This window comes from Python bivittatus, unplaced genomic scaffold, assembly GCF_059951505.1.
Source record: "Python bivittatus isolate LINGU-HERP-01145 unplaced genomic scaffold, Pbiv_v1 ctg000190_np1212, whole genome shotgun sequence".
NCBI classification, from domain to species: domain Eukaryota; kingdom Metazoa; phylum Chordata; class Lepidosauria; order Squamata; family Pythonidae; genus Python; species Python bivittatus.
Window position 1 is genome coordinate 11537636 of NW_028277042.1, and position 23675 is coordinate 11561310.

At 47.0% G+C, this 23675-nt stretch overlaps 2 protein-coding genes across 2 annotated transcripts; one reads left to right on the forward strand and one right to left on the reverse strand.

Annotated features, from left to right (window-relative positions):
- Positions 1-596: 596 nt before the first annotated feature.
- Positions 597-2628, forward strand: EXOSC6 (exosome component 6). The gene has a single exon (XM_088136040.1). The coding sequence runs from the start codon at positions 756-758 to the stop codon at positions 1605-1607; it is 852 nt and encodes a 283-aa protein (XP_087992166.1). The 5' UTR covers positions 597-755; the 3' UTR covers positions 1608-2628.
- A 1497-nt stretch (positions 2629-4125) lies between these two features.
- LOC103066202 (RNA-binding Raly-like protein) lies at positions 4126-22795 on the reverse strand. Its single transcript, XM_007427330.3, has 7 exons — positions 22617-22795; positions 20761-20839; positions 10789-10839; positions 10464-10609; positions 9244-9357; positions 8913-9067; positions 4126-4482 (listed from the first exon to the last, which is right to left on the reverse strand). The coding sequence occupies exons 1-7, from the start codon at positions 22651-22653 to the stop codon at positions 4444-4446; spliced, it is 621 nt and encodes a 206-aa protein (XP_007427392.1). The 5' UTR covers positions 22654-22795; the 3' UTR covers positions 4126-4443.
- Between the last annotated feature and the right edge of the window lie 880 nt (positions 22796-23675).

A 23675-nucleotide genomic window follows, 5' to 3' on the forward strand; every position in this document is an offset into this window, starting at 1 on the left:
CTTTGTCAGCAGAAAATAGGTGCACGTGCACAGACTCTGTGCCATCAAGTCATTTTCGAATCCTAGCAACCACGTAGACAGTTTTTGACCCTAACCTGTTCTTTCAAGTCTCCCAACAGTGCACTTCGTCACCACCCTACCTGAATCCACCACCCCCTCTTGCTGCTGGTGTCCTCTTCTCTTTCCACCTTTCCCAGCATTAGATTCTCCTCCAGAGAGCTGGGTCTTCGCATGAAGCGCTTGAACTAGGATAATCTGAGCCCGGCCACTTGTGCCCCGAGTGAGAACTCTGGGTTGATTTGTTCAACGATCCATCCGTTTGTTTTCTTGGCGGCCCACGGTATTCTCGGGCGTCTTCTGCAACACCAAAGTTCAAACGCGTCAAGACGCTTCCTCTCCTGCCTCTTCAACGTCCAGCTTTCCTCCCGTAGACGGCCACCGGGAACACCGTGGCTTGCCCGATTCTGACGCCACGCGAGCGAGCGCATTTGCACCCTCCGCTGCGGGGGGAGGTCCCGGAACAGGGAAGCCGAGCTGCAGCCCCCACGAACGGGGCGGCGTTGCAGTGCGAGCCTTGCGCCGAAGCGCCCTCGCCTGAGAAGCCGAGAAACGGGCGCGAGGGCCGTCCTCCCGCCGCTGAGAGGCAGCCGGGCGCCGCGGAGAGCCGAGGCCGGCAGGGGGAGCTCCCGGGAGCGCTCTCGCCCGGCTTCCTGCCCCTTCCCCTTCCGGAGCCGGGCGCGCCGAGAGCCGGGGCCATGCCGCTGGACCACAGGCGGGTGCCGGGCCCGGAGGAGTCGCAGTCGCCGCTGCTGTACGCGCCCGCCGGCCAGAAGGACAGCCGCGACGCGGCCGACGCCAGCCGGGACCCGTCGGCGCTGCAGCCGCTCTTCGCCCGCGTGGGGCTGCTGAGCCAAGCCAAAGGCTCGGCCTACGTGGAGCTGGACGGCGGCACCAAGGTGCTGTGCGCCGTGGCCGGGCCGCGCGAGGCGGGCAGCGGCGGGGCCGGCGCCCCGGGCGAGCCGCGCGGCCGGCTGGTGTGCGAGTTCCGCCGGGCGCCTTTCTCCGGGCGCGGCGCCCGCAGCCGGCCGGGCGAGAAGGAGCCGGAGCTGGCCCTGGCGCTGCAGGAGGCGCTGGAGCCGGCCGTGCGCCTGGCGCGCTACCCGCGGGCGCAGCTGGAGGTGAGCGCGCTGCTGCTGCAGGACGGCGGCTCCTCCTTGGCGGCCGCCGTGTGCGCCGCGGGGCTGGCCCTGGCCGACGCCGGCATCGAGCTCTACGACCTGGTGGCGGCCTGCGCGCTCTGCCGGGCGCCCGGCCCGTCGGGGGGCGAGTGGCGGCTGCAGCCCACCGAGCCCGAGGAGCGCGCCGCCGCCGCCCGCCTCACCGTGGCGCTCCTGCCGTCTCTCAACCAGGTGGCGGGCCTGCTGGGCAGCGGCGACGGCGGGCTGGCCGACAGCTGGGCGCAAGCCGTGCGCCTGGGCCTCGACGGCTGCCAGCGCCTTTACCCGCTGCTGCGCCAGAGCCTCCTGCGCGCGGCCAAGCGCCGGGCGCCCGATCCCCAAGAGCCCGCGGACATGGACACGGCGGAAGCCCCGGCGGGGACGGCCTGAAAGCGCCCGCGTTTCGCGCAGGAACGTGGCCGCGAGAGAACGAGGGAGCGGGGCGCGCGCCGGACCCCGATATAGGAGGCGAGGCAGATGCGGAGCAAGAGACCTGCCTGATCAACGTAGCGCCGGGGCCGCTTAATCTGCTGCCGCCTCCGCTTTGGGAGGTGTGACTTTGCTGCTAGGTCTCCCCAAAGAAGGCACCCTGAGCCGCTGCTGTTTGACTCCGACGTTGCATCGTTGACTTCTTTTACTTGGGTAACTGGAGGCGTCTGCAGCCCCTCTTGAGCCCACAACTGCTGCCCTGTCTCGATGCTGAAATTCCACGTGTTCCGCAGAGGATGAGAGAATGTTGGTCCTTCGGGGGCTGCCTCTGTCCTGGGTGTTAATGGGATCGTTTGGAAGGAAGGGGGATTGGTTTCAGAGGAGTTTCTTGCAAGCCAGGGTTAGGTTGAATGATGGCTGTATTTTCACCTGAAACCATGGTTAACAATGATTAAGCTAAAACAAAAGAACTGGTGTTATGTCTTAGAAGGCTGTGGGTATCAGGTTATGACATTCAGCAGTAACATGGCTTGTTTGGCTTATTGTGCTTGTGAACCTGCTGTAATTGGTTAACCATAGTTTGTTTAGTGCATTGGACAGATACAGCCAGTAGGTTGTGTGAATGGGTGTTTCTAAAGGTCAGATTTCTTTTGATACCGTCTTGCAATCTTTACTCAAAAATGAAAAAAAAAAAAGCCTCGGTGTTTGTTTCGTTTTTCCCTGCTTCTTCTGTCTAGGAAATGAGCCACGTTTCTCTCCCTTTTATTTCTTGATCCTGTCCTAGGTTGAGTAAATCCTTGTTAGAACATTTTTTTTTTAATCTTCGAGTCTCCTTTGGCACGCTCCTGGCGTCATATTCAATGTGATGTTTCTTCTGATAAAGATTCACTGGGACTTCCTCACAACTTTCTTGCTGTTATTTGAACGGATGAAATGAACAGGCTGGTTGTCTTGTTGATCATTAAAACCACTCTTTTGTGTAACTGGCTTTGGTTTTTATATATGTTGCTTTGTATGGGAACGTTTTACTCTCTCCCCTTGTAGAGGGTTAGGAAGATGACCTTGATGGAAACAGGCAAGAACTGTTTGCTAGGCAAAGGGGGCTGAAACATTTTTAAGCCTTGAGAGATGAGATAACATTCAAAAGGAAGCAGGGGCCTCGTTAACTCCCGGAAGTATAAGGAGGAGGAAGAGGTTCAGCACAATCAGACTTGCAAGACTCTGTTATTATAGCCCAGTGTTTCTCAATCTTGGCAGCTTTAAGATGTGTGGACTTCACCTCCCAGAATTCCCCAGCCAGCATGGCTGGCTGGGGAATTTTGGGAGTTGAAGTCCACACATCTTCAAGTTGCCAAGGTTGAGAAACACTGTTACAACCTATCTCAATCAAAGTCATTTTAGCCTTCCTGTGGAGTTGATTTCCTGGTCTGGTCTCCCTAGTGGGGCCGATACCCATCCTATTATGAGAATCAGGTTACCCTGTAACACTAAAGGACAGAGGAACTAAAGGAAGCATTTATTCATCTGGCACAAGACTAAGATGTGGCATTTAGAGTGCCAAGGTGAAAGGATCACTCTTGTTTTTTAAGAGACAAGAGGGAGGCCTTAATGGTCCCTTAGCTATGACGGCTACACAGTAAGTCCACGGTTTGCTTCTAATACCAATTGCTGGAGAACTTTTGCGGGCTTCCCAGAGACATCTGATTGGTCACCTTTGACCTGATCCAGCAAGGATGATTCTTACGAAAGATCCAGGCATTGCATTAAACCAAAATGCAAATTAGTTTCGCATGTTGTGTAAATCCAGGTGATGATCTAGAACAGTTATATTATGTGAATTATAAATACAGGATATTACTCTAATGCAGTGTTTCTCAACCTCAGCAACTTTAAGATATGTGGACTTCAACTGCCAGAATTCTCCACCCAGCCTGGCTGGCTGGGGAATTCTGGCAGTTGAAGTCCACACATCTTGAAGTTGTCAAGTTTGAAAAATGCTGATCAGCCTTTTGAAAACTCCAGCCGTTGTAGTTAATTCAGTAAACTATGGTTAAAATAAGCCATGGTGAGTATAAGAACGGATAAGCATTATGCAGCTGTTTATGACACAGATTGTTTTCAGAACATTCCTGCAGTAGGCGGGGCAAAAGGTGTGTATGTGCAGTTTTGAGGGAGTTTCTTGGACATCTGCTTTTACCCCTTAAACCACCTAGCCAGGTGTTTCCTGTGGGGGGTTAGAGGAGTCTGCTCTAAAAGTGTCCATGTCATCCATCGCTAGTCACCTAAGAGCTGCTCCAGGCCCTAAAATGCTTGTCATGCCTTACTTAGCACAGCGTGTGGCCCTCAAATCTCAGAACTACATCCTTTGATCTCTGTGAGAAAGATAAATCTGGACCTGAGGTGTCTTGGGTCTAGCTTGTGATTGCTCTTTGGGTATCCATAAAGCAAAAAGAACGCATTTGATCTGTAGCATATTGCTACTGTTTATTTTGGAGCAAGAATGATTGGTTCAAATGTGCAGTCACAGTGCCTGCTTTTCCTCCCCCCCTTTCTCCACTCCTGGGCCTATCTTTAATTTTTTCCCACAACAACACACAAGGTTCTCCCTTGAGTTGGCCCAGGAAGCTCTCCACAGCTTAGAGGCAACAGCAATGCTGCAGCTGAACCTCTCTCTTCTCTGTACCAGCACGGATTGCAAGGAAGCGATGTTGGAGGCTGCACAAGCTGAAGGCGTGGGAAGAAATGCAACGCAGAGAAAAGGAAATGCTTGGCGAGGGATCCCAGCAGGGTAGCCTCCCTACTTGCTTCCTTTGGGATCCAGTGTGTGATTTCTCACCTGCAAGGGAACAAAAGACTCAAAATGGTCACTCTGGGCTTGTCCCACCACAGCTTCTCTACTTTTAAGCATGGTGGAGGTCAATTGGGGCTTGTTCAGTCAACCATGGCTTCCTATGACATCTGAACCAGGTCACCATATCTAGAACTGTTGAAGCAACTCGTGGGTGGTATGGAAAGAGACCCATTGGGAGGTGCAAGAGAAAACATCTTCGGTTCTCAATGCATCTCCAGAATTGCTTGGATGAGTACCTGGTAAGGTTTAAACACCAAGCCTCATGATAGATTTCCTGCAATAACAAACATCCCCCAAAGGGGGCAGGTATACTTTTAAAGCAATGTTTCTCAACAATGGGGACTTTAAGATGTGTGGACTTCAACTCCCAGAATTCCCCAGCCAGCCGTGCTGGCTGGGGAATTCTGGGAGTTGAAGTCCACACATCTTAAAGTTCCCATGGTTGAGAAACACTGTCTTAAAGAGTGCAATCATAAACACGCTTCCTAACATAAGAAGCTACATATACTGAGTCAGGTCCTTGATCCATGTAACTCAATGTTACTAACTTCATCTTCTCAGGTTCTCAAGACTCTTTGCTAGTTTTGCCTTCAGATGCTGAACAGTGAATCTTTTGCAGACAGTGCAGGTGTTCTGCCATGGAGCTGAGGGCTTTCTCCAAAACTGGGGTACACCGTGAGCTATCTTTCTCTTAAATCCAACCGTTTGTCCAACTAGCTCACCACTGTTGACACCCTGACCTGGTTTGTGCACTCTTAAACCAGGAGCAGACAACCTTTATGTGGCTGTGGAAGAGGCTGCACTTCAGAGTGGTTGGGTCCTGTGTTGGGTGGGACCAGGAGTGTTGGAGGAGGATTGAGTTAAGGAGAAGGTTGGTCTTCATTTTAGTTTCCTTTTCTTTTTAACCGGGTTTAACCTATTTGAGGAATTACTCCATAATTTTGGAGTATTTTCAAACTCAAAATGGTAGGAAGTCATACCACCAGTTTTTAGCAGCTGGGTTCAGAAATGGTTTAGGAGCTGCAAAGAATGGGTGGGGGGGTGAATGGAGCTGTGGAATCTCAGAATGCTCACTCTAGTCTTAAGCCATGGTTTAGCCATGTTTCATTGGGCAAACCACAATAGCTCAATTCACACAACACGTTGAGTCATGAGCCATGAAGCATAGTTTATAGATCAAATGGCTGGATTTTTATAATTAGGAAAGCCAAAACCAAAAAACTGAATTATGGTTTAATGTGAACGATGGACCCAGTCACTGGCTGGCAGCAGCTTACCAGGTTTTAGCTATTTTATTTCTGAGCCCTATCTGGAAATAAAGTCAGTCAAGTTTCCTTTGAGTCAAACTTCACTACTTGTGTCTCCATGGCCGTATCCAAGTTGCTCTCTTCATAGCAATACGGAAGTGGATTAGTCATTACTTTCTACTGGGCTATTGTTTCAATGTCTAGCTTACAACCCTAGGATTCCCTAGTGGTCTCCCATCCAAAATTAAACAGGTTGGACTTGGCTGAACTGCAGTTTCAGTTGAGCTGGTGCTGAGCCATATTCTTTCCATAATGAATGCAGTGGGGCTGTTTTCTGAATAAGCATGTATGAGACTGCATGATGCGTAAGTCAGATTTGGTAAGGAGTCTAACTCCTTTCATGAAGTTGCCCTTTCATGCCTAGCCCTTGAAAGCCTGGGTGCCATTCCCAGAACATTGCTGCCAAATTGTAATTTTTAATGTCACAGAAGGAGATGGTGATTAGATGCAGGAGAAGCAACATTAACTGTCTCATTAAGTTGAATTTAATTACAATTAAATCAGGGACGTTGTTTTCTTGGTTCGGCTTCCCTTTTTATGGTCTTGTTCTCACCCACCTTGTGGAGCACATACACACCCTTGTGTGGTCCTTAGCCTAAAAATCTTGGGCACCTCTGCTCCGTACTACAGGGTACCTGACTCTCCTTGCTTCACTCCATAAATCTCTTGACAAATAAACAGTCTGAGCAGATCAGCCCCAATCATTCATTCAACAGCCACATCTTTTCAGCTTGGTGTTTTCCAGCCAGGCTACCAGAGCAAGGACCTCTGGAATGATTTAACCCACTGAGGCCCTGACCTTCTGCCCTGTCCTCCCTTTCCCTTCAAAGCTTCTGAGCCATCTGATGGCAGGAGGAGGAGTAACTGCAACATAAATATGCCACTGAGGCAAATGAGGATGGATGCTCTGAAGTGTGAAGGAAATGCAGCAAAATCCCATCTGGTGGAATAATGCGAGCTGCCTATCAGTTGAGCACAAAGTCCGCTTTACATGTTATCCCTGCTTTGGGAATGGGCCTGTGTGGAGCAGGGAAGAGGGTGAATTCCTCATTTCACAAGGTCCTCATTCCTCCTCCTCCTCCTCCACCTGGTTTGGTGTTCCACAAATGACAGAGTAAGAGAGGTGAGAAGATACACAGTTCAGCTGTGGAAGAGAAAGAAGAGCTGTCTAGCAGAATTTCCACGAACCACATAGAGGGCTTTTCCCTAGTTGCACCCAACCAAGGCCAGGCAAACGATGTTGCCTTCATCTTCTCCTAAGATGAAAGTGAGGCAGTCTTTAATTGTCTTTGGCTATGGGAAGGGAAAGCAGTATTTTCCCCATTGTTCAAGACTCCGAAGACAACATCAGGGTGAGCTTTGTCACCCACTACCTTGGTGGGAAACCAGGTGATGGGAAACGGGGAGGAGAGAGATCACCAGGGGGGTCAGCAGATTTCATGCTTGTTTTGTTTTCTCTTGGCTCAAAGGTGGATGGAGACCACTTCAACTCAGCAGTGGGGAAAGGCCTCTAGTGGCTTTCTAGAGCAGACTACTGAAAGTGTGGTCCACAGACCGGTGCTGGTCCACAAATTGTTACTGATCTGTGACAGATAAGTACAGAATTTGAGAGAAAGCACTTAGAACAGTATTTCTCAACCTTGGGAATTTTAAGATGCGTGGACTTCAACTTCCAGGATTCCCCAGCCAGCAAGCTGGCTGGGGAATTCTGGGAGTTGAAGTCCACGCATCTTAAAATTCCCAAGGTTGAGAAACACTGACTTAGAAGCTGTTAAAGCAATCTGACATTGCTGCAACATTCTGGATTGAAAACCTGGTCCTTCACCACAGACAGTTGGAGAAACACTGTTTTAGAGTCATCCAATTGTTGTGCCAATGTAAGACTGGTGAAGCTGATCTTTATAGCACCTTAGCGTGGGCTGGTGATTCTAGAAGACTGTAAGTCATGCGGGGAAAGGGTGTGCGTGTCTGTTGGGGCATATAATGTGCAACATTGCAGTTCTGGATGCCAGAAGTACACCTCCACTGGAGCAATGCCTGCCCTCTGGAATGAGGTTCCCCCTGAGATCGGGGGGGGGGCTCCCACCTTACAGGGGTTTCAGAGGGCCTTGAGACTTGCTTTTTCATCCAGGCCTTGGGCTAGGATGGGAAACACACCCATTTGAGGAGTGGGTGTGTTTTTGTGGCTGCTGGTTGTGTCATCCTTGCATCTTTTTCTCTATTGCTGTATTGTTTTATAGTTTTTATGTTTTCTTGGGTGCTGCCCAGAGATGTTGAGAGATGGGCGGCTTACAAATGGAATTAAAATAAAATAAAATAGACTTTAGTTTAATACATAAACTTTGGCTTCTGTGAAATCAGGGATAACTTATTAGGAAATCTTAGAGGGTAGCAATGAGGTTTTGGACTAAGGAACTTTCTGCAAATGCTCCAGCAGATCCTTGCCAACACCTTTTCTGGACAAAATATTGCTTGGGTTCACGGTTACGCTTCCTCACAATGTATGTGTCTGGTATGAGTTTAGGTTCAGAAACACCTATCAGAGGGATGCTAAGGCACTGGAACCGGTGGTAAAAAAGAGAAACATTTCTTGCAGGGGAAAACATCAGGGAAATGGGTTGGAGCGCGACTCTGAGGCGAAGGAGGAAGAATGATAAAACGTTGATGTCAAGGTGTTTGTTAAATCCAAATGTAGGTAATTGATGCAGCTTCCTTCTTTTGTGTCAACTTATTAGCATAAGTACATAATTGTTTTTAAACCATTTGTGTCAATCGATACAAAAAACATTTTTAAAAAATTCAATTATTTTATTATGGCAGCTATGGCAATTGTCCAGAGGGCTTAAAAAATAATGGGCTTTGTCCATGAATTGCAGGTGTGCCTGAATGAAAAATGTGCCTGCTGCATTCTGGATTTGCTAACCAGAGGTCCATTAAATCACAGACTTGCTATACTGCCTTTGCAGAAAAAAAGAAAAAGACACCCAAGAACCATTTCTACCCCTTATTTTACAAATGCTCTCCACATACTGTAGGACAAAAAACGGCTTTCCGCAAATCCTTTCATTTTTGCTGTTTCAGGGGCATAAAACTCAGCACTCCACTTACCGCTTCTTCCGTGTCTGTGCTCTCCTCTGCACTATCCACATCTTGCTGAGTGGTGTGACCCTCATTTTCGGGAACTTCCTTCCTCCTGGTCAGTTCCTCTGCTGCGTAGGAAGCATCCACGCTGGCTACGAATTTTTTCTTGCTGTCCTTGGAACCTGTGAGGTCAGAGAAGCTCACTGTGGGTTTCTCCCATTGTTCTGGGCGAGAAGGAGCAGGGCGTTCCATGGCTCGCCCATCTTTGAGGTGCATTTTAAATACCTCGGGGCAAGGGCTGATCTGAATCAACTGCATTCTTGGGCCCTGGCCCATCTAACACCCATCTCCCCCTCACCTGTGGGGTGTTCCCGCCGCTGATCCATCCGATTCAGGCTTTCCAGCAAGTTGTCCACCTGGGCTTTGATCTGGCTTAATTCCCCTTTGATGGAGTGCAGTTCTTCTGCTCGCACTGCGGGGAGGAGGGGAGAGAGGGGGAATGAGCTACACTCCCTTAAAGGCCCTCTGCAGAAATCGAACTGGGAACCATTGGCTGGGGGAGGGGGTAGTTACAGGTTTCATCCGGGCAGCCATTTGCATCCATGCTAACGAATGGGATAATTCCCCAGCATCGAAAACAACAACATCTGAAAAGCAGCTGGTGCAAAGGACACAGTCATAGGCATCAGGAGAATTGTCTCCCCATGCATATCTTCAAGCATGATCACACAAAAATGATTTGGCGTGTGTCGAGTGTTGTTTTTTAAACCCAGAAATCCTATGCTTCAAAAGAAGCGGGTTTGTATAGGAGCAGCTTGGAGATTATTCCCGGTCCTTTCCTTCTGGTGCTTGTCTGAACTGGCTGGCTAGTTCAGATCAATATGAAACGCTCCTTTAGCTTCTAAACGTCTTTCTACCATCATTCCTCCGGTTCCATTTCATTTCCTGTCCTGTCGCTTTCCTTATGGCAGCTTAGTTCTGGTTTCTCTGTTTTTATAGCTTCTGCCATCTTTGAAGACCACCTCCTGTCTTCTACTTGCCCACAAATGCTAACCCCTTTCCCTACTTCCCTTTTATCTCTAGAGAAGATGAACTGCAAGCAGGCGGCCAGCCTTGCTGAGCATCCCAAATATTTGTGGATATTCTGTGCTCCCCACAGCAGCTCAGCCAATCAACACTGGTTGCTTGACAGCCAGTATGACTTGCAAAGGAGTATTTAACCTTGAGTAGGCAAACATGTCCAAGGCCATTCTGTATCTGATAAAGTGAACTGCAGCTCATGAAAGCTTATGGCTTTTTATAAAACTGATTAGTTGGAAAAGGTGCTACCAGACTCCCCCTGATTTTTGTCACCCTAGACCAGTGTTGCTCAACCTTGGCAACTTTAAGATGTGTGGACTTCAACTCCCAGAATTCCCCTGGGGAATTCTGGGAGTTGAAGTCCACACATCTTAAAGTTGCCAAGGTTGAGAAACACTGCCCTAGACTAACATGGCTCTCATCATACAATGCCCAAGACCCAATAGACCATCTTGCCACCAAAGTCTCTCTCCAAAATCTGGGTCCCCAAACACTCACATTTTGTACGGCCTGTTGAATTGCTGTTACTCCTTAAGTCTGTGTGTGGGCCCAAGCTGGTTTTACTTCCAGCTCCTAGATGGCTTCGTCTGGTCTTGATAGGAATGTGACCGATAAGAGGAGGGATCTTTTGGTATTCATAGATCCTGCAGGAAACGTGGGCAGGAGAAGTTCATTTGCAAAAAGTTTCTTAAAACATAAGCCTAGATTCAAGACAGAGCAGTGTAGAAGTTTAGGAAGAAACAAAGCCAAGGAAAACCCTTCAGTTGCCATCTCAATGGCTGGATCACAAAGCAAAGAGAAGAAATTAAAGCACTAAACCCACCTGTATGGCAAATCATCTTTATAAAGCTCATAGTCCACATCACAGTTGTTGCTGCAAAGGAGAAGAAAGGCTTATAAATGCTAATGCATTTGCTCGCGTGTTTTCCAGAGCTGGTGATCCACCATTTCCTCAACAGCAGAGGACCAGCATCTCCTGGTTTAAGTTTAATCCCGTTCTCTAATTTTTTTAGTCAATCTAGTTATCACTCCCCCCCCAAATCAAAGAATGCCTTCACTAAAAAACACTGCAAAATCGTCCGCCTCTATCCATGTTTGAATAAAGGAAGACTGGAAAGCATTAAAAAATAAATAAATCTGCTCTTTTAACCAATAAATACTGCAAAATGCCAGACATGATAAGCTTTTGATCTAATGCCACATGGTTCTGCTTTGGTACTTAGGCTATTATATCTTCCTTTGTCTTCAAAGTTGGGGGAAAATGTGTAAAGCTTCTTTAGGGGAAAAAACCCTGATTCACTCCATCAAAACTGGATTGAGCAGCCATCTCCCGGCACTTTGCTGATCTTCAATTCAAGACTTCTGATGTTAAATTTCACGGTTGGTAATTTTTGCACATGGGGGAAAAAAGTCTGTCAGCTCATATTCTTCCCTAAAGGAAACGGACAGGCTGTAATAAATCTCACACTTTACAAGTTCAGAACATCAGGTCCAGGAGCAGAATAATGAACAGGTTCCCAGAGAAGCTTCATCTTTTGGAATGGAGAAGGTAATACAAGGACCAGCTGTAAAGGGGTGAACTTGCAAGACCTGTTTGTGTCTTGCTTGGAAATGGAATTTTCAACAGGTGGAGTTTCTTCTCTATCCTGCATAGCTCCCATCTGCCAACATTCCCTCCTCTATGCAACTATTAAAAGGTACATGAGCTCCCTGTGCGGCTATGGCTTCGTTTCTTGGGCAACAAATTAGACCATGTCCTGTCCAGGATTGAACTAGAATGTTCCATTTCATGAGTGCCGGTACTAATGACACAGCTTCTACGCATCCAGTTTCACAAACATCTGCTTGTGTGAACCAAGAACACACTCAAAAGAACAAGGGAAAGCATTTGAGCAAGGCATTCTTGTTGACCTTTCCGTATTACGGATCGGGAACGCGTGCATCGGCTTGCGTGTGTGGGTATACCATTCGACCTGGCGTAAAAAAGCCATCCAGATGCTTCAAGAGAGTGTGGGAGCAAAGTTGCCAGACTTACGTTTGGAATACTTTGCAGAATAACTGAATTATTTTTCTGCCTGGAAGCCTCTCCTACTCCCGGGTCAATCTGCAGATTTCATGGCTTGATGCTAAACAGAGAAGACTGGGGGGATGCTTCAGTTACTTGTCTCCTCTGTGACGTTGCCTATGAAATGTCCTTGCTACTGTGGGCTCATTCGTCTTCCCCAATGGCGTCCCATTGGCTCAATGGGCCGGGCAAACCAATTTTGTCTTTTTCTGCTTTTTCTATGGTTTGGCCACCCCAGGCTAACCTGCTCTCTGTGTTGGAATGAAGTTGCGCCTCAGATAGATAAGAAGCACTTCTAACTCTGTAAAGTTTAAGAGACAAAAACCAGCGTTGTGTCCAATGCATATCATCAGGGAGTAGTCTCAACTGCTACCCAGGACTCTGGAATTATGTCTCCAACCTTCCCAAGGAAGAAAGCATCTTCCTTTGGTTTCCTCTTTCTAGAGGAGAGAAAATTGTCTTGCAATTCTTGGAAGTAACCCTGTCATGAATGTGCATGTTTTGGTTTTCATATTCATATTTTCCTTGGATTTTAAGGTGTTTTGCTTGCTTTCTATACTGCCCAGAGAGCAACAGTTGAAGAGCACTTTAGTCACCATAGGTGAAAAGAAAAACCCTCCATGATTATGCAGAACAGGCAATCTTTTGCAAACAGTGACTTTTAGCGGCATTCACTTGGCCAATAGCACTAGAAACTAAAAGAAACCCTACCAAGCGAGTGGAACTAATATTCTAGGGTAGGATATATTATTGCCAGCAGTCTGCCCCGTGATTGCACCAGGAAATGGATGCAGAATGTGACCATTGCTATTAAAATACTACCTTATGAAATGTATATGCCACTCGGCGACTCTGGCCGGTTGCTGCCCGTTTCAGTGGAAGAATACAAAGATTGGTTTCTAGCCTTGGAATAGAAAGTAGAAATCAAAAATACTTGGTGAAAGCACAAAAGCTGAATATACGATGTTTCTACTAGGAGGCACCACTTCCCAAGAACTCACAGAGGCAGAAAAACATGCCAGCCGGGACCTGTCCGCTCCTGTAATATTGACATCTGCGGCATAGAGGTTTGGTTAGTTACCGTTGTTTTAGGGCAAACCTCACACCGCCCTGGACAGGGGGTGCTTTTCTTCTGAGATGTAGCTCTGCTTTCTTTGGCTCCAGTGGACCAGAGAGCTCCTGGGCCCCTCTTGGAAGAGCAGCTGCCTTGGGCTATCAGTAGAGCAGTGTTTCTCAACCTTGGCAACTTTAAGATGGGTGGACTTCAACTCCCAGAATTCCCCAGCCAGCATGGCTGGCTGGGGAATTCTGGGAGTTGAAGTCCACACATCTTGAAGTTGCTAACGTTGAGAAACACTGCAGTAGAGCAAAAAAAGGCAGAGAAGCAAGTGCAAGGCATTTGAAGAGGAAGGGACCCTCTAAATGAGAAGAGGATATTTGCTGGGGCAGGCTTCATCTGCAGATGCTGGCGCCATAATAAGTTCTGGGGAGAGTGTTTCTGTGCATGTGCGGAGTCCCCCCCCCCCCCTTTCCACAGCCTGTTTGTATCCCTGAGAACGGCACACAGCTCCTGCGGATCAATCAGTGCCAAGCTCATGTCGTGCCCAAACACTGAGACCCGAAAGCAGGGAGGCGCCAGCCCTGGAATGGAGCAGAGAGAGGGTCTGGCATCTCGGGGGGGATTTGCGAACTGCAGCATCCTCCTTTTAAAGGCACAGACCGGCCGGGTGCTGGCAGCTACAAGGAACGACCAAGCCAGGAATTCTGGAAAGGCTGTGGCAGGAGAGCTATTGTTTGCCCCTGGAAGTTATTTTTGGATTCTTTGTTAAGGCCTTTTGTTTTTCAAGCTTCCATCTGTTGGCTGCGCCACTGCCAAGCGGGGTGGGTTTGCGACTGAAATGAGAACTGCTTGACACATCAGAAGGCACCTTGGTTGCAGCTCGCTGTATATCCTGTGATCAGGGAAACGGGGTGGCCTTCGGTGTCCCCCAGATTCTGTTCCTCCTGAGCCACAGGCACCTCTGCCACCTCTTCTGTTGGCCTCCCCCGCTGCCTCCTTCGTAGATGAAGCTCATTCATGTTTGTGTGCTGTGTGTAAGAGGCCATGGCTGCATTCACATAACCCACTTAGCCAGGCCAGCTAAACAACCTGGGTCGCTGCATTCAGACAACACCCTAGGCTTGGTTAGTTTTATGCTTGGTGAAGCTTCACACGTGGCCAAAACCCATTCGTTCTTTTGGGATACAATGTCCTGCGAAAATCTGGGATTCAGATTTTCAGTTCAGGAATCAGGTGAAGTAGGTTGTGTGAACGCAGCCTGGGCATAGGAGAGAATATTTGAGAGTTCCTATACTTCTTCATTTATTGTCAACTTGGGATTCAGCTGAGATGCTATGGATTAGGAGTATATATTTGCATGTGAAAAGTTTTCAGTTAAATAATCTCATTAATTCGTATTTAGCTTTCAAGGCTCATCCGCTTTTTAAGCCTTTTGCTGTAGCTCCAGCTCCTTTTGCATTGCAGTGCATGATGCGCTGCTCAGAAGCTGGAGTGGTCTTTGGCTTTAAAAAAACGTAACCTCAGCATATTTTGCAAGTAACCCACCTCTAGATTTACGGGACCTTGGCTCGGAGGATTTCCAGTTCACCAACAGCTACCCAGCTGGGGCTGGACAGCTCTCTTCTAAAAATCTCCCAGCATGCCCCATAAAGATGTTAAGCTGGGCATTGTGGGAAATTGAAAATAGCCAGTTACAGCTACTAGTACAAGGAGGACCATGAGGCACACGGACTTCAGGAGTTGTGCAGAGTTGCTGCGTTTACTGCTGGGAATTATCATCTTGTAACAGGTGCCCCAGGCCTCTAAAAAACAGTTTTGCACAAATCTCATTCTTCTGATTCTACAGGTAGTCCGCGTTTAGCGACTGCCTCAATTAGGAACTGTTCGCAGTGATGACGGTGATGAAAAAGTAACTTTGCAACCAGTCCTCGCATTTATGACCTTCGCAGGTCTATAAAACAAAGGAAAGCTGAAATAAGATCATAAGCACAGTCATGGTTTTACTTAGTGACTGCTTTGCTTAACGACTGAATTGCCAGTCCCAACTGCGGTCGCTAAATGAGGACTACCTGTATAGAAAGGGGAAGTTCTACCTTCGCATTTAGGCAGGCATAAAAGTACTGCTGGTTAAAATAATGAGAACTGACCAACCCCTTGCTCTTCTGCTGGAGATCATCTTTCCTGAACGCTTCTGCTTGCTCAAAATTGCCAAGCCCAGTTTTGCCGGTTGGCTTAGCCTCCTGCAAAACTGGTCTAATAGCCCGAGGGAGACCACGTAGCGAGTGCCTGCAGGCATCTTCGTGCCCTGCCTGCATTTTACTTGAAAAGAGTGAAATAAATCCAATGAGAAGCTGGGTCGCTGCAAAGCAAGGCACCAGCCCCCAGCTTGAAAGCGTCTCCACTTGCCCCCCTCCCCAAAAAGGAACAACTCTGAGGAGATACAGAATATCTCGGGGAGATGCTTCTACAAAGGAAGGGAGAACCCTCATCGCTTTACCTTCTGGAAAATGGGAGCTCGATGAGCTTTAACGTCTTTATGCTGAGGCTGTATTCCTTTTTTAATTTTTTAAGCCAAAGATTCGGGCTCGGTCATGCCTTCCTCGGGAGCCATTTTGTGAATTGCGGGCAGCCGTTCGGCGGCCTCTCCAAATTGCGAAGGGCCCGCCGACCCCACAAATAAATAAATAAATAAATCCCAATAGAGGCGAATAAATAAATAAATCCCATTAAAAATAAAAAAAACGCAAAAAAAAATTTCCATCATCCCCTTCTAATCTGTATTATTAGCAAGGAAAAGGAGTCCCTTAAGAGGATCAAACGGGAGGAAGTTGGCCTGTGATAAAAGGTTTGATCTTTGATCTGCAGCCATTTCTGAAAGCAAGGGGAACGAGGCAAGGGCTTTTCAGGGAACATCTTCCTCTTGCTGAAAGACCAATATTTCACTTAGAAAGAAAATGGGGTTTATCCAGGGCTGGCCCAGAGGGTAACATCTCTTTCTGCCTAGTTTTGTATCACGGAAGCTGAAAAAGGAGTGGAGGCTTCCTAAATACATTGGATTTCCACCCGATCCTAATTCGGCTCTTCTGCTGGTCCTATCCTTTTATATAAGTTATTACATGCATTTCTATCCTGTTTTTTTCTCTGAGGCCTGAAAGATGGAGGTGCCCATTAATGGGGAACCTTGCAACGACAGCACTGGGAAATAGATTAGTCTGAGAGACAGCCAGTGGCCCAAATTCACCCGCTCAAATCCCATTCCAGGGCCAACACCGTAACACCTTACACCGGTGTTTCTCAACCATATCAACTTTAAGACGTGTGGACTTCAACTCCCAGAATTCCCCAGCCAGCATGGCTGGCTGGGGAATTCTGGGAGTTGAAGTCCACACATCTTAAAGTTGCTGAGGTTGAGAAACACTGCCTTACACTAATATTAGTCAACTTAAAAGCCTAGTAACACTATTACAATTCTCATCGCCTGCCATGGCTGTTTTTATACCTTTTCTACTAGCACCACATTAGCACCTTGTCTATTACAGGTAGTTATTACAAAAGATTGTGCCCGCTAGCGGATAGCATTTGAAGAACTCTAGAAGTGCATGACGTTTGCCCCAATTTAATACACAAGACAAACATTTCAATTACTGGGGACTCCAGAGATACAGAGAAGCCATCCTATTAGGCAAAACATCGGAATTTACAAACGAACCTAAAACTGACCACTTTGAGCCCTTCCAAGGCACAGAACCCCGACAGATCGTACTGTATATAAGTTTGAACCGTCCCTAAGTGATCCTTCCACCTTCTCCATTAGCGGTCAATGAACATTCTGGGTCATGGGGAACTCCTTTGGCCCATCAACTACGTTGGTTGTAGAAGTAGCTCCAAGATGCAGAGCAAGGCTAGATTGACAATGGAGAACTTTTTTAATTACACAGTGGTGTTAGTTTCCGAAAACAAAGTCACAGCTCAGGAGGCACATGACAAAGAGCGCAGCACGAGGTCTGCTGTGTTTAGAGCACAGGCATAGACCCACAACTCATAAGTGTGGCTGGTAGATACGTCAGGATCCAACATCGTTGCTTTTGCACATTCCAGCTGCTGTAAGTTTGTCATTTTTTCAATGTTCAATTGGGTTTTTGAAGCTATCATCCTTCTTTCCTACACTTCTGATTTAGCTTTTTTTTTAAAAAAAAGAAACTGCTATTTTCTGGCCTTCTCTGTTCCATTGTTCCCTTGATGCTTTGTCTATTTTCCTGTCAACTTCACGAGCAAGCCTCTCTGAGAACGGGATCTAGGCCATTTCATCATCCCTTCTGGTCAATTACATGGAGAAATTGTCATGGAGAAGATCTATCTATGTGGTTGCGAGGTGTCAAAAAATGACTTGATGACGCATAATCAATCCAGTCAAGTCAATTTCACAGGACAGCAGAAAGCTTCCTGCCTTGGCCTTCTCTGCTCACCAGGCTTACGTCCCTTCGCAGCGTCCAGAAGCAAAATGGAAAACAGGATTATGCAAAGCTCCTAAGGTGACTTTTACGATGCTGTAAGTGAAGCACCCCTTTCATGCTTTTTGCAAAACATCATGCCCCCTTGCTTTTAAGCAGCGAAGCGAAGCATTGCTTTACTTTATCCAGCCTCTGGGGTCTCTTCTGGCTTCTGAAAGTGTCAGAGGAGGCTCCACAAAGTGAAGCAAAGTGTGTCACTGTTGCGTCTTGACAAGACAAATAGCCTGACAAATGCTCCACAAAGGGTCTCTTCTAGCAAAGCACAATCACTTTGCACTGCCTCACAGACAGTCACGCAACTTCAAATCATACAGACAGAAAGGGTATTGTTTGCACATGGAAGCCAGAACGACTTGAATGCTTGATCATAAAAAGCAAGTTAAAAAATAGCATTTTTTTTTTGGTAAGGAAGTGTCAACATGTCAAAAGAACAGACTGGAGCGTGAGTCACATGCTCCATGAGTGAAGCACATTGACAGGACAAAACATGCAGATAGGACTTCCATGCACAAAAACATCCCCTTTTGTTTTTGTAGCCCATGTTGGAAACCCTAGTTCTTGTTGTTGTTATTACTAGATTTTATTATTATTTTATTAATTTTTTTATTATTAGGCCCCATCTTCATTTTCTATGTATTATCTATCTCTATCTATCTATCTCTATCTCTAGGCAGTGAGCATACCTAATCCTCCTCCCTCCTCCTATTTTCCCCACGACGACAACCCTGTGAAGTAGGTTGGGCTGAGAGAGAGGGACCGGCCCAAAGTCACCCAGCCGGCTTTCAGGCCTCAGGCAGGCCTAGAACTCAGTCTCCTGGTTTCTAGGCCAGCATCTTCACCATTACTGTGGATTTTGCCACCTTTTTACTCTGCCTCTCTTCCTGTGCCTCTCAGCAGCTAAAAGCTTTCACTACTCTTTCTTTATTCCAGGAACTTCTTCCCTTAAAAAGTTCTCTGGGCATGGCTGCTATTTAAACTTGTAGTTTAAACAGTGGCATTTAAACTGCTTTGTTTTCTGCTTTAGCATTAGTTCCCCATATGTAAACACTTGCATGATTAAGGTAACAAACAGGATGGGGTAACACGGACTGTACATAACAGACATAGGCCTGATTTCTAGGGAAACAACAGTAAACATTGCACTGGACATGTCTGGGGCCGGTAATCTTAGCATGATATTTATCCATATTTCTGTTCGACTGAGATTCCCCACAGAAATCTGGGCGGGGGGGGGTTCTCCAGAGAGGGAGAAAGTCTCAAGCAGGACTTGCCCTTAGCGGCGACAATAACCCTACTACTGAAAAAGCCCCTCCCATAGTCTTCCTCTGGAGTTTCATGGAATCATTTCATGATTTCGCAGTGAAAGGTAGGATATTCACATATGTTTAATTAAGGGCAAGCATCATACCCCCTCCATGAGAATTTCTCCAAAATATCTATTCTCCTTTGAAATCATGGCTAAAGCAAATTCTGTCCTGTCGAAGTGAACAAGAATGAGTAGGGGGGGGGGAAACTGCAGAATTTCTCTGCCTTGCATGCATTTGACCCCCTGTAAGTAAATCCTATTTTAGATTACTCCCCCCCCCAGGCAAAAAAAAAGTCCAGAATCAGAACTAACTCTGAGCACAAGTTTAGCAGCCCAAACTCCTTTCTCTTCTCTCTAGAGTTGCCAATTTTTGAACTGGTCCCTGTAGGAAATTATTATCCATCCTGGATGACATGAACTTAATCCATCCTTATCCAACCTAGTGGTTTTGAGACTACATCTCCCAAAACTCACAGCCAGAAAGGACAACAACTCCAGGAATTGTATTCCCTGGAAGGACAGCCAGTGGGGAAGACCAGATTAATCAGTGTTAGCTCAAGACAGATGTAACTTTTATGTGCTGATGTGGGACATGAAAGTAGGATGTAATGAAGTAGATTTTCCCTCTCCGAGGACACTTTCATACAGCTACCACTTTCACTTCCCAAACCCTCAGCATCATTTTCCAAATTCCCCGCAAGTATCCTTTAAATGCTGAGACTTCTACAACAATCAATCAAGGTGTCCTCAGGTTGTCCCGGAGGGGAGCACAAAAATGAGCCTCAAGACAGCACCCCCACCCTATCCTTTCTTTGGGCTTCATTTACTTCTCCAGTGACAGGACATTTTCCTGTTTCAAAAATGCATTCACAGCAAATCCTTCTGTACCACACACCTGGGCAAGAAAGAATCTGTTCGGCTGCCTTGGAAACGATTGCAACCGTGATTCAGGAGTGGTGCAAAACAGTAGTGTGGAAGTGTCCATCCGAGCTTTGAAAGAAGGATCTTCCTGGTGTCATAGAAACATACTTGCCAATTGTTTTCCAGGTTGGGAGTTTTAATTCCGAGAGCTGTCAACAGCTTAGGTCCTGCTTACCTAAGGATTCTTAGTCACATTACAATTTGTGTCATGCTGAGAGCTTCAGAAGCCATTTCACATTGGGTTCAGTGAGATTCATCCCCAGTATATATGGAAAAGTCACTTGATTGGTGGGATGGACTGGAGAAAGGTCCAAATCCCCACTCAGCCCTGAAACTCACTGGAGGACTTGAGGTCAGTAACTATCCTGTTCTATCTCATGTGGTTATGAGGAGACAGGGAGCAACCATGTGTCTCCTTAAGGTACTTAGATGGAAGGCTGAATAGAAGGAAGCATATCTTGATCCAAGCTCTGCATTTCTCTGCTTCCAAATTTGCTGCTAGCTTTTTATATTGCTACCATGGATCATTTCGGAAAGCTACATCCCCTTCCTTCGCCGTTCAGCCTCAGTCGTGCATGTGAATACCCCCGATACACAAGATCTGCTGGAAGGGGTTGTTCTGCAGCTAGAAGGGTCAATGGAGGCAGAAGTTAAGAACTGGATGTTCTGTGCCTCAATCAGTTCTCACTGGAGTGAAATCAATCTACTGGTCTTATCTTGCCTGTTTCCATGCTCATCTCTGAAATACACATGATTTGGTTTATCCAAACCAGTCTCCAAGGAGATTTGATTTTGACTCCAGCTCTGAGTTTTGGCCAATCTGGAGACTGTTAATAGAACCATTCCAAGCAACTTAAACTGGAAACAAAGGGTTAGGGTTGGGGGGAAGAGCGGTGATGGGGGGAGAAATGGCAGTGGTGGGGCGGACTCACGGATACAGGCTTCCGGTGTGCTGCCTCTTCTGACCAGGCCTGGTATGGCTCAGTTTAGGCTCCCGGGCCATGTCTATATCTAGAGAAAAAGAAAAATTTGGCAACGAGGGAGAAACAGCAGAGCCAAATGAGAGCAGAAGCAGGAGAGGGCAGATTTGGCAAAAGAAATGACCCTTTTGGCATTGTGATGAACAAGGTTCAAGGCAAAATTCAGAAGGAAACAAGGCATGTGCATCTTTTCAACCTATCTGTGCTATTTAATTAGATATGGAATCATCTGAAGTCAGAATTAGATTCTGCACGCAGAGGACTGAGAGCATAGAGGCAAAAAGTCATCAGCACCATTAACTCCTCTGGGGAGGGCAAAAATGCTCCTCCTGAAAAAAAAAGACCAGCTTACTTCTTTCCCATCCAGCTTGCAAGGGATGACTAAAGATAATTTTTTTCTGATAGAGAATTAATGTTTTCTATTTGGTGGAGAGAGAAAAGAGCCATGTTTCTTTAACTGCACTAAAAATCCAAAATGCATTCTTAACTATGAATTGTAATTGGGGCTGCTTACTTGGATGAGAATCGCAGAGCAATCAGTATGGTTTGTATTTCGGATCTGAGCATTCATGTGAAACTTGGGAAGACTGAATACACAAGACAAAGTTCGGCCTTTCAAAATCTACTTCTATCCATTTTTGTCCATCCAAATAGATTCCCACCCACCCCTAGCCAGTGATGGCACCCTAGAATCTATCTTTGCTTGGGACATTCTCAAGGTATGCCCATTAATTGCTGTTTGAGTTGCTGTCAAACTCTACGTACCATCACTTCTGAAATCAGTTCTCTGCTTTTTTGGGATGGTGGGAGGAGGAGTTTACAGTTTACAATTATAAAGCATGCTCAGAGCTCTCTGATATCAAGGAAATTGCTCTAAATCTCCAGGTCGAATCCTGATATCTTAAGCTATTTATTCGATGAGGCACAAAGAGGGGTGGACTTCTTGTCTTCATTCCTTGTCATGGCAAAGCTACTGTGCCCAAAGGTGTTTCCCAATCTGCTCACCAGACACACTCACCCATGGCTTACTGATCCAGCCCCATTTTCCAAGTGTGGTGGTCACAGTGGACCATAAACTGATCAGCCAAGCTGGGGTTCCACCAATCTCTAAGCTAAAATGTTGTCTGGTATGTCATGTCAACCAAGTCACTGAGAAAGGCAGAACTTCAGTAGATGGGGAAGGCTAGACAGAAGCTTACGAAGAAGAGCAAGAACGGTCATTCTCCCACAACACACACACACCCTCGTGCCCATATATGCCATGATTTCAAAAAGAGAAGTTTCCAAGATGCTGATTGCCTTCTGGCTACGATTCAGGAGGTGACATGTACTACCCTAGATGTCTTAACAACCTTCCAGCCTTCCACGTCAAGATATATCAATCTATCATGCCCATTTTCATTGCCTCTTTGGTCTAACTTTCTTTCGCCAAAGAGCTGGTTATATGGAGAAGAAAAAGAAGGGGAGGGTGGGCAAATGGCATGCTTTGTTTCCAAACCAAACAACCCCCCCCCTCAAAAAAACCCACCACCACCCACCGGTTATTCTGCCTAGCAAAATACAATTCATCGCTTTGGGTTGCTTTCTTGAAATGTGTCCAGCTGTGTATCCAGAAGAACAAGAGGGTTGGCTAGATGTGAAAGGGAAAATCACCCCCCCCCGCCAAAGGCTTAGTCCTCCCTCCCCCCTCCATGCCTCTTCCCTGCCTGCTTTCCCCTAGCTGCCTCTGACTGGCAGCCAAATCCGTGCCACCTTGTCTTGGGGTGAAGCCCTGTGCCCAGCCCGATGAACAAAATAGGGTTACTCACATCGCCAGCACCCTTCTCTGCGGCCAAAAAGTGTCATGCCACCCGAGAGAGAGAGAGAGAAGGGGAGGAAGGGAGGACCTGGTGCCAAGTGCCAGAGTCTATCGGTCTCTTTCCAAGCCCCCAGCAAGGTTGCTGGGCAGCAGTCCCCCCCACTCGGAAGGAATGGATCTCCAGCCTGAATGCTGTACCAGAGGAATGTACCAAGTGGCATTGTGAGGGGGGGTGCTGGAAAGGAGGGGGAGGGGTCAGGCAAAGCAAACCATCTCACATCATGGGCAGGGGAATTTTTACAGCCTACGATTGCCATCATGATGAGCAGCTCATTATTATGATCCGTTTTAAGGGGTGTGTGATTTAGGCCGGGGTCTTAAAAGTGGGTGATGTGTATCTGGGGAGGCAAGAGATACAGAGGGAGAGATTGCTGCTCTCTAGCCCTCTATTTCTCATCTTTTGGGGTGGGGGGGGCAGATGCTCAGGTGGGCTTTTAAAGATGTTGGAAGGGTTCCCCAGCTTTCTGGTGCCCTCCAGGGGTATGCTGGGGCCAGCTTCTCGAGTTGTTGCTTCCCAACCTTCTCCCATCCGTGTCCATCAGAGGTGCTAGTCTTATGATTTGCAAAGAATGAGAGACGATACCATAAACCCAGAGGAGCATTTTTTTAGCAAATTTAGAGGTCCAGGTGAGCAAATCAGCTTAATGTTCCCTGTATAAGGGAAGGTATGTTAGGGCTAGCATAGCTGATCTGCAGAATGTCAGACCTGCAGGAAGTGGCAGCAAGTAGGTACAGAAAGGTATCCCTCTGCTCTGCCATCTTATGGCCAGTTGGATTTTTGCAGCCCAGTGATTATCCACAGCCTTAACTAACATTCCTCCACATTGATAGCTTTCATATCAAGGCTTTTATACAGGCTTTTATACAGATTCTGCTCAGGTTCCTTGGTGCATATTAGCTCCTAAGGAAGAACTGTCTTCCCATGAGAAATGCCTGACTTTGAAGTCTTTATTTTCAAGGTGCTCAACCTTGAAGGCTTGCACTTTTATCTCTTCTAATTCTCCATCTT

Coding starts and splice junctions, on each gene's coding strand:
- EXOSC6 (XM_088136040.1), top strand. CDS start 756: ATGCCGCTGGACCACAGGCGGGTGCCGGGCCCGGAGGAGTCGCAGTCG.
- LOC103066202 (XM_007427330.3), bottom strand. CDS start 22,653: ATGACACTTTTTGGCCGCAGAGAAGGGTGCTGGCGAT. Junction 9,358..10,463: donor TTCAACAGGCCGTACAAAAT/GTGAGTGTTTGG, acceptor TCCTCCCCGCAG/TGCGAGCAGAAGAACTGCAC. Junction 9,068..9,243: donor GCGGCGGGAACACCCCACAG/GTGAGGGGGAGA, acceptor CTGACCTCACAG/GTTCCAAGGACAGCAAGAAA.